At 32.9% G+C, this 10,569-nt stretch overlaps 1 protein-coding gene across 2 annotated transcripts in view; it reads left to right on the top strand.

The window, feature by feature from the left end:
• Positions 1–9,386, top strand: part of LOC108686758 (UPF0769 protein C21orf59 homolog) — a 61,944-nt gene extending 52,558 nt beyond the window's left edge. Inside the window, exons 5-6 of one of the 2 annotated variants that reach the window (XM_018192209.1) lie at positions 2,710–3,026; positions 7,501–9,386. In XM_018192209.1, the coding sequence (XP_018047698.1) occupies positions 2,710–3,026; positions 7,501–7,564 (381 nt within the window). In that variant the 3' untranslated portion in view covers positions 7,565–9,386. The remainder of the gene's footprint in view (positions 1–2,709; positions 3,027–7,500) is intronic. The other variant, XM_018192210.1, reaches the window with a different exon arrangement.
• The last annotated feature ends 1,183 nt before the right edge of the window (positions 9,387–10,569 follow it).

The following is a 10,569-nucleotide window of genomic DNA, read 5'->3' on the forward strand; positions in this document are numbered from 1 at the left end:
TGACGTCGTTTTATTAATCATAATAATGTTTTATTATCATAATATGTTCTGATTGGGGGATTAATAATAATTTTAATTGGGAGTATAAAAACCCAAGATTAATTGTGTACGTAAAAATACATCAGGTGATGACTATTCCCGGATTAATCATAATTTTATGCTAAGAGCGATATTCATAGTCCGTTCTTATTTCAAGTCTTAAGTAATGTCTTAAGAAACTCTTTGATTGATTCATAACTTCTTAAGACTTAAGACAGTCTTAAATATAAAATCTGATTATGAATACTGGCCTCAGTCTCGTTTATTTCTATTCGGAATTTATTGATCTCTCACCTACCGTATTGATCTAATTTTTATTGAATTTAAATGCATGATTTTCATATTTTTTTAGACAATCGGCATAAGAAAAATTTTTCTGTATTTACTCGTATCTTCCGTATTTTAAAATTTAATTCAATAAAATTACATGCGAAAGATTGCAAGCGGATAAGAAAACGGAAGAGAGATTTTTCGAGCGTGGGGCACGACGAAATAGCGTTAACGGTGACGGAAATGCGACCATTTACAAGAAACGGACAATGCATTTCAAGCGGTTGAATAGGCGGCCGATGACAAAGACGGAAGCCATCGCGGCGTGCGATGCGCCGCTCGGAAGAAAAGAAAATTTCTCCTGGCGCGCAGAAATCCAATTTCCACAAGTGTGCGGCCGGCGTGCTATTATAAACCGCCGATAACATCGGCGTTCCCGGAAAAGCTCGCCGCCGTACTCTCGATGCTGCACGAGTGCCAATCCTTCGAACGAATGGATGACAGGAAGAAATAGGATCATGTGGCGCGAATAACATGGCTTTCTCAGGGGTATTCTTCCGTCGAATTTATAAAAAAGTCACTTTATAAGATCAAGATGGCAATGATATCTTAGCAATGATATTTTCATAGTGATATCGTGTAACGTTTTTACAATTTATTCTTACAAATTGAATGGAAAATACAATTAAATGAAGAAGGCCATATTTGATCAAGATAGGTCTTGGGAAGAGCAGGAGGGGATTGTACCTAATAATATTTTTTAATTTTACAATTTCCAATTTTTAAATCTTTGTTGCATATAATAAAATATTTATCTCTTCAAAATTTTTTTATTTTTATACGTACTTCATAATTGATTTGTAAGTTTGGTATGCTTATATCTCTAAGACTTGTATATGTACACATGAATAAATATGTAATGATTTTGCATTAACAATAAGTTATAAACAAAAGATGAGTCAAATTTGACAATTTAAAAAAAAATGCAAAAAAAATACTAGAAAATGCAATGAAAATGATAATAATCTTAAAAATTTCTATATAGATGTTTTTGAAATCACTAATTTCAAATTTGCATTCATAATTGTAAAATTTTAAATGATAAATCCAATGATAATCAAGAAATGGTTAAGAAAAATGTTGAATTTTATAATTTTAATGAAATTTTATGTACACATGATTGGAATATAGAAATTATTGAGACAAAAAAAGTTTTAAAGAGTAATATTGCTCGTTTACAAATAAAACGATTTTTCTTCTTTTTTAAATTATATTTTAAGAATTATTAGAGATAAAAAAATTTTTATGAAGGTTGTAATAAAAACATCACTTATTACGTCGATAACATTTTGAAGAATAATTTTTTTTTTAATTTAACTGCTATATTGAATTCGCTATTTTATTTATTTTAATTTTAACTTCGTATTCGTAATCAGCAACCTAAAAATTTTGTATATATTAAAATTCAGTAAAATAAGTTCAACAGAAAATTTTGTGAAACAAAAATCGGATTAAGCAAACTGTTAATTATTTATCAGTTTGAAATACAAAAAACTCTAAATTGAAACTGATTTATGTAACATTATATAAATAAAATTGATGAACAATTTAATATTACTAATCTACTAGCATCTTTAAAACATTTTTAAAAGTATCTTCAAAATACTAAAGAATTCATCTCGAGCTGGAATTCAAACCTGAATCTCCCTCATTCCATGCGAATGTTTTATCAATTCAACTAACAAAGCATATGATATAACAACAACAACAACAACAACAACAACAATAATGATGATGATGATGATGATGATGATGATGATGATGATGATGATGATGATGATGATGATGATGATGATGATGATGATGATGATGATGAATGATATTGATGATGATGATAATAATAATAATAAATAACTTATTTAACTAGACTTATTTAAACTAGAAATTGTAAAATTCACAAAAAAATATTATTAGATACCAAGATTCATCTTGGTTTTCTTCGTTTAATTGTGTTGAACATGTCTCAGTCGATTTTTACTTAATATTGTTTAATTGAAAAATAACGTTTAGTTACTTTTCAATACAAATATCTCTATGAAGCTGATTATCATTTGTCAAATTATATACAATCTCACTATTCTTGCCATTATTTGTCCCATTATTATTCAGAAATAATATTTATTTACATAATATATTCCTGAAATTTGTATCAATTAATTTTTTTCATGTATTTTGTAGTGAGTAATTGATTACAAAATATTTGTAATTAAGTTAATCTTTTAGTCGAAATTCGTTCGTGGGATTTTTTCCACAAAACTTTATTGATATGTGGATAAAAGAACTCTGGATGTGTATTAATTTCCGCCAAGTTCTAGTCACATGTTTGAAACACTTCCTTAGGTGTATATGAATCTTGTGTACGCGATGGCGATTCCGATACCATCTTTCATAATCTCGGTGATATACCTCACTATCGCCTACTTCAAGATCTACAACGAAGACGAGGTAGTCCTCGTAGGTGGTGAAGAGGGTGAAGAAGGGGAAGAAGGAGAAGGCGCCGATACACCCTTGCCACCCACTAGCGGTGCATTGACGCCCGGAAGTGAAGCTTTCAGGGAAGATTTAGCGAGCTTCGGGCACCAACTCAAGGTCGCAATGGCCGACGACATCAGCAGGGAAAGTCTTGACGGAATTCCTAACTCGCTCTCCATTCAGGGGTAAGCACCATTTCGAAAATCTCGTGGTATCGATTGAATTTGAGAACGGGTCAACATAAAGAGGCTATCCAGCTTCGCTATCTTACTTGTTGACTGTCGTTCGCTTTTAAGCATCTTTGTAGGTCTTCTGTAAGGCTTCGAAAATATTTTCTAATTGTAAGCATCAATAGGTATAATCGGTTTAACCACAATTGTCGACGACTTAAGAGTTATTTTCTAAAAGTAATATTAGGTGTAGGAAAAAGTTCGTGGCGTTTTTTTAATGCCATCTAATGGGAAAAACGCCATGAACTTTTTCCCATACCTAATAATAATACTGTTTGAGCCGGAAAAGCTACTGCATTCTTCCTTCCGCATAAATGTATCTGTAAAATATATATAAAATGAGTAATGTAAAAAGTAAATAAATTTTCAGAGACACAATTTAGAATAAAATGGAACTCTCTTCTCGTTCGTTTACTTATCTCTGCTTCATAATCACAGATAAGTATTTATGTTGTAAGAGTTAACTTCCTCCGTCTAAGTGCTTAACTCAGATACAATAATTTCACCCCCCAGACATAAAGTCGTCTGAATGAATCGAATGAGTCGACTCATAGAGATAGTGCACTGAGTGTATAAATGTCGTTTCGCAGTCCGCACGTTCAAGTATAACGTTACCATACTAGTATTCAGTCAATTTCCTTTGTGGTTTGCGGTATACCGAAGGTGTTCGATAATCCACCTGAACAAGCGTTCCTCTGTTCTATATAAAATTGATCGGTTGTGAGCAATCGAATTGGCGTGACAAGTTGTTCACAAACAACTCGAAATATTCATATATCTATTCAATTACGGAAATGTATCGTTTAATAATAACAGGTCGGTAAATTTTACAAATATTAACATTCTGAGAACATTGTACGTAAAGACGTTCGTTAGAACGTACACCTTTTAAGTGACAAATAAGCAATCAAACAATGATTATTTTATTTGTCATGAATGATAGAATACTTCATACTCCCATGTTTCATGCTAATAAATACGGCTCGAAAAAATGTCAAATATATTGTACGTAAAAATATATCAGATTACGTATATTCTTAATAATAATTTGATCTCGTGATAGTCGTAATCGAAGTATGTTATTCCGGCACGACTTTAATCGAGATTAAGGATGTATTACACATATTTTATTTTTAGTAAAATGAAAAATTATAAAAAAATTACTGATTTTTCTATATCATATTTATCATATTTATCATATTTATAAAAATAATATAAAAAGTTTAGCAATGATTTAGAATCTAGATAAAAAATAATTTCAATAAAAAGTAGAGAGACATGTTTTTAAAAAATAATTAATTAATCGCCACACGGGAACAATACTTATTTAAGTATAGCAAGCCCAAATCAATTGCTTATAACTTTCATAAAAATGAATATATTATAAATAATTTTTTAAAATCAAAATACCAGACATTAAAGAATATAACAATATCAAGCATTGTTATTATTAATCAAAACAATATAAGCAATAATAAACAAATACTAAAAAAGAATTGAAAAAGAAAAGTCAAGTAAGTTATATTGAAGAGATATTTAAGATTAAACGAGAAAAATTTTATTTAAACTATAAAATTGTATTATTAGATAAAAATATTGATCTTGTTGAACTGTTTTATATGCATATAACAAAGTTGGCAAGGTTACTTTATGAAAGTAACGAGTTACAAAAACGATTTACAAAAGGTATCTCGTTATTGTTATACAAAAACTAACGAGTCATTACTATTTTCGTTACTTTTTTCTTGATATTAATGTAATTATTAATATGTAATTATTTTATATATAAATTTTTGTGGTAAATATAAATAGAAAATGTCAAAGTCATTTCCTATAATAAAAAGTTTTTTATTATAGGAAAAAGGCTTAACCTGATAAATGTACATTAAAAAATTGAGTCACTATTTGATTTATGTCACTATTTTATAATACATTTCCATACATTTCTATTAGAGCATAGATATTAAAAAAATTTTTTTTAATATTATTTTTTATTAAATAACTTTTGTTAGATAATTATTTTTGTTGGAAAAAAGTAATTGTAACGATACAAGTAGACACACATTTTTATATGGAAAGTATAAATTTTCAATTCCATTCACTTTTTGCAGAAATCTGTAGATCTGGTACATCTTTAATCGTAATAATAATTAATTGTGGATTCTAAATGATCGATCTGCAGAACCATTAAAAAAATATATCAATATATACTACAGATATATCTTCCAATAAGATTGAAGAGAATTCCGAATTATGTAACAATCAGATTTTCGACAGAATACAATATGTGCGAATCGAATATCGCTTTCGTGGGCGTAGAACAGACATAGGATACATTTGCGGAAGATAAATTGATCTACGAATTCAGTAGAATATTTCTGAATCGCTGAATCGCGACAAGTACGCGACAGGGGCCATATGGAAATCTCTTCTCGACTTTTTGCAGTAACGTTTTCTTTTTAATTCGCGATTAACTCCATAAAAACAATTTATTTCTTAAAACGCTATCGACGTAATAAAATGATGGCGCAGAAAGTGCTCTCGACCAGACTACCGGCGCATCTATCTATAAATAGCGACTCGGGATGCAGGACGATATAGGTCGAACGACTGCGCGATAGACTGCGAGTCGCCACTTCTCCCACCATCATTCAGCAGCATATATATACAGAGTAATCTATCTAAAGTATTTTCTTGATTTCATCCATGCCGTTCAAAAGGCTAGCTGCGATAGAAGCAACGATCAAACATCCCTATTTCCTCATCTTTCTCAGGTCTCATCTTTCAAGCGGAAACTTTCGCAAGTACCGTTGTATGATGACAGCGAATTTGTTTTCGTAATAGTTCTACACAAAAGTGTACTTTTCTAACATTTCTCAAGAAAAAAATCATAAACGATCTCTGTATATGATGTGGAGATAATAAATCGGCAAACATTTTTAAGTAAACGAGCGTGTTCTACATTCGTAAATAATCCATTTTACTCTTGAAAAGGACTACACGCGCAACAATATTTGACTTGTTATATTTGTCAAGAAGATGTAGCAAGTATACGTATTCAAAGCTACTTATACTACTTCGCCCTAATTTATTCTGTCATCTATCAGCATGAGAAAGCGAGAGAGAATTATAATTATTCCGTGAATTGGAAAGTAGATGAAGAAAATAACTTTTGAAACTCCTACTTTCTGAAAAAACTTGTTCAATAAAAACTTTCTATGAAGATATATTAAATTCACAAATCTTTTCTACTTTCAATATATCAAAATCATTTCGTATTCACATCGAGATTAAATAATCTTTTCATCCCTCTTCTGAAAAGTCTACAATAATTACAAAAATCTTTAAATTAGCATATATTATTATAAAAAATTAAATTTGAACATTATTAGAGAAAAGCTATTAAACCTTGTAAATAAGATTTCTGAACTGATTTCAATCCTTACAGCACAAAGTTGCACAAAAATTGCAGCAACATTGCTGCAACATTATATTGTAGCAATACTGCAGAGATTTTGCAGAGATTTGCTGCAAATTCTATGCTGTTTGGGAATGATTGAAATTTCATTGCTTCGAAATGTGTTACAAAACCAATACCCAACATAGCAAATTACTTTGTTTAATTCACCTACTTTCCCTGAGTATATATGCTCGACGCATGCACGTTTCCGTGCGGCACGAGTTCGCACATGTGCTTATAATCAATCGCGAGTTAACCTCCGCAAATGTGGACCTGCGGTTTTGACGTTGATGCGGAATGCGTGAGAGAGGCCACGCTGAGATCAAGCAAGGACGCGAGCATCGATTCTGACCCAACCATTCAAGCCCCGCCTAACTCACCCTTTGCTTTCTCAGTCCTCCTATAGCTTCCAGCGACAACCCCCGCGAACTCGCCTACCTTGTCGAATTCTCGCGGTCTATTCGCGAATACTGCACGAGTTTGCAGAAACCGAGGTATTAAGGTCATTCACGCTCTATTCACATAGATGAGCAATTTGGAATATCAACGAGACTTCAAATTTACGAATTGAATATGCGAAATGTGGAGAGTGAACTAAGTTAAGATACACGACGAAGCTAAACTGATATTCCTAATTTTGAAAAGACAACATACTGTAATGTTGCAATTATAAATGCACAGTTAAAGATATATTATTGTATGAATATTTTATTTTTTAAATATAAATGAGAAAAGCAGATTTTCTTAAAAGTTTCTTAAAAGATGATTACGTTCATGTTACATATAATCTTCAATGTAATATAATTAAATTCACTAATAATTAAATTTAACTAATTTTTAAATTTAACTCATAAATAAGTCAATAAATAAGCTCGTATAACTTCAAGCGAATCGAAATAAATAAATCCGAGATGATACTCCTTAAGAAAATATTAAAAGAAAAGTTTCATGTTTGTGTTTATCTTTCAGAAACTTGAACAAGACGATGACGACGAGTATCTCAACTCCCCCTGGGCCGACGGCAGCAGTTTGAAGCGACATTTTCAAGGTCTGAATAATATCTCGTGGAGACCACATTAGGCGATAATTCATCGCCGTCCGTAAAGAAGCAAAGACGTTGGCCGAAGAAGCTTTTTTGAATCGAGGAAGGATGAGGAAGAGGAGCAAGTTATCTCTCTGTCTCAGGATCGATTAAAATCCACCCTCGCGATTCACAGAGTGAACCAGAGGCAAACTCGGTACTTTTTCGAGACATTCGTACGCGATTACACGGTAATTCAAGGAAACCTTTGACGAATCTGCCATTTCTCTATTGTAAAAATCTGTCCCCATTACAAGCGCCGACTACTACGTAACTTGCAGTTACGATATTTCGCGACGTACTTTTTCCTACTCGATAATAGCTCAATAATTGCGAAGTCGCGCGTATAACTCTGTCGCAACTCATGCCAGAGAGACAGCAGTCCCTCTTAAACGCGGTATCTTTAGTGCGATGCTCGTATGCGTCAGAAAAGTTCTTCATTTCTTGCAAATGTTTAGAAGTTGGTGGCGCAGTCGTTATACCGCCCGCCAAAATTGATTTACCTCGATGCCTTCTTCGTAGCTTGTCTAAGTACGATTCGCGATCCGAAATCAATTCGCGAATCCCGTGCCTGTATATCGCATCCTTGTAAACGAAGAATCTGTCCTTACTGTCGTATACGTAGCATTCAGGATACACCGTATATTTTTAAACGATTTTCCACGATAGTGGATATCCGCAATGGTAGATGATCGTTTTACATAAAGAAAAAATAAATCGATCGCTTTGAAAATGGCGGAAGTCTTAAAAGAAATTAAAGTCTGCACTATTCTCGAATTATAGAAAAATGTGTAATGATTAAGTTATAAATTTATATGTAATAAGCGATACATTTTCAACGGCGGATTATAAATTTGCCTGTGTTTTTGGAATGTACGTCTTCATCCATGCGGCAAATTGCGGACTTTAAAGAAGCTTATTTTTTACACGTAAGCTTAAACGTAAGCGATAAATGTTTTCTGTCTCGCAGCTCTCTCTCTCTCTCTATGCTCATTAACTGATTGAATCTCAAAGTTATTGGACTCGTGTCATTCTCAAAACGATTGATACAAATTTGCAACGAAGCGCATACCGAGTACACACTTTCTCTGGTTCATTCAACGATACGAACGGAACGTCCATCTAGGGAATGCAGAGGAGGAAAAAACGCGTGGCGAGGTTCTATTCGCGGCATCACGCGCTGTATATTAAAGTCACGAGTTTATATAGTTATGAACTTAAAGAACTTATCAGTAAAACTATGAGCTAAATACCGTTAAACGCTACGAGTATTATCAGGTAATTCGCTTGCTGTGTGATCATGATGCGTCCACTCGCGTGCGTCGTTAGACACTTTTATCAAACACACCGACAACATCACGTCCGTTCCACTTTTATCTGGCGACACGCTTTTGCAAATAAAAAAATGCGCGATTCGCAAGTGTCCACCCCTCCCCCCCCCGCATCCCGTTGCGGTCTCGTCCATGTACTATGATATCCACATGCACAAATGCACAAATTCTAACGGTTTTCAGGTACCTGACCGACACGTACGAAGAAATGTAGGTAATCGCGAATCTTACAATTGCTACATATGCGCATTTAAATCGATACAAGTGCACAAGGCGAAGGAACGTTCGATATATAACGGAGAGCTTTTCTCGAGAAAAATCCGAGATATGGCCTGTTGTTTTTAGGTGCGCTTTCTGCATTCAAACGAGGCAAATTATACGCTATTCCTTCAGGAAGAAATTAAGAAAAAAGAAAACAGGTGTTAAGAGCATAATTAAAAAGAGCAGACCTATTGTCACTAAATTGTTTCTTTTTCAACAATATGTTTATATATGTTAACTATAGTTTACTATAGTTTTTTACTTATTTTAATGTTATTAATTATATTTGACAAAATTGAACTGTTCTGCACACAAGTTTTAATGGGCATCCCTCAAGGGTGAAACATACTTCGAGCGCAATAGTTGAAAATAAATTGTAATCTCGATAAAAATAGCAGTCATAACAAAGTTCATGCTACTTCTCAGGCTTAAAAAGGACGGCTTGTCTTATTATCGTCTCAACGTCGGCCGTGAACATAATTAGCTATATACGCTACATTATGATTTTAGCGTTAACATCGCCTGGATATCGACCAAACGTTTGCCGCATGGAAACTGTAATCCTGGAAGTATCCAAGTAATACTTCGAAATGCCCGTGAGCATTTAGTTATAGCGTTTGTATCGAAAAACTTAGAAGACTTTACTGAAAATATATGAATTATTTGATTATCTACAATCTGGAGCCTCCATCTTTGAAAATATTGGTGTTCCACGTGGCAATAAACTGGGCGAGATCCGAAAAGACATGTAATTATCATTCCACATTTCGGTTACGTCTCTGGAATTCGTGCTATTTATGCAATCATACACACATCGAGCAATACCTACATACATACACGATACATCCGTGATGTAAGACACAGTGTATACACATCGGTAATCTATGGGGAAAAAAAGATAATTGAATTGTTTTTATGGATTAAGAACAAGTTGTCTGTGATCTACAATAATTAAAAGAATATTTAATAAGTATTAACAGATAAAAGTATAATTGAAATAATATCGATAATGTTAAACGATGGAGAAAAGAAATAACCGAAGGGCAATCGGATTTTATTGGTACAAGTTGAGCGCAGGTTTCTCATGGCATTGGTTGAGCAATACGATAGTAAGAATAAAATATCGCATAAAAAATTAAGATCACCGCAAAGGAATTCTAGAAGAAAAAGAGGTATATTATATAAATTATAACAAATAGAGACTTATACGATAGAGCACGCAACGTGTGAACATTTAAATCGCTACTGTTAATCTGTACTAACTTGCGATATAAAAAGCAAAAAAGGTGCGTGCTGCGTTCGGATAGTACCAATAAAAAAAAAAAAAAAATATATATCAGAGTATATGTTTGAGAGAGAGAGAGA

The sequence above is a fragment of the Atta colombica genome, unplaced genomic scaffold (genome assembly GCF_001594045.1).
Source record: "Atta colombica isolate Treedump-2 unplaced genomic scaffold, Acol1.0 scaffold189, whole genome shotgun sequence".
Classification (NCBI taxonomy): Eukaryota; Metazoa; Arthropoda; class Insecta; order Hymenoptera; family Formicidae; genus Atta; species Atta colombica.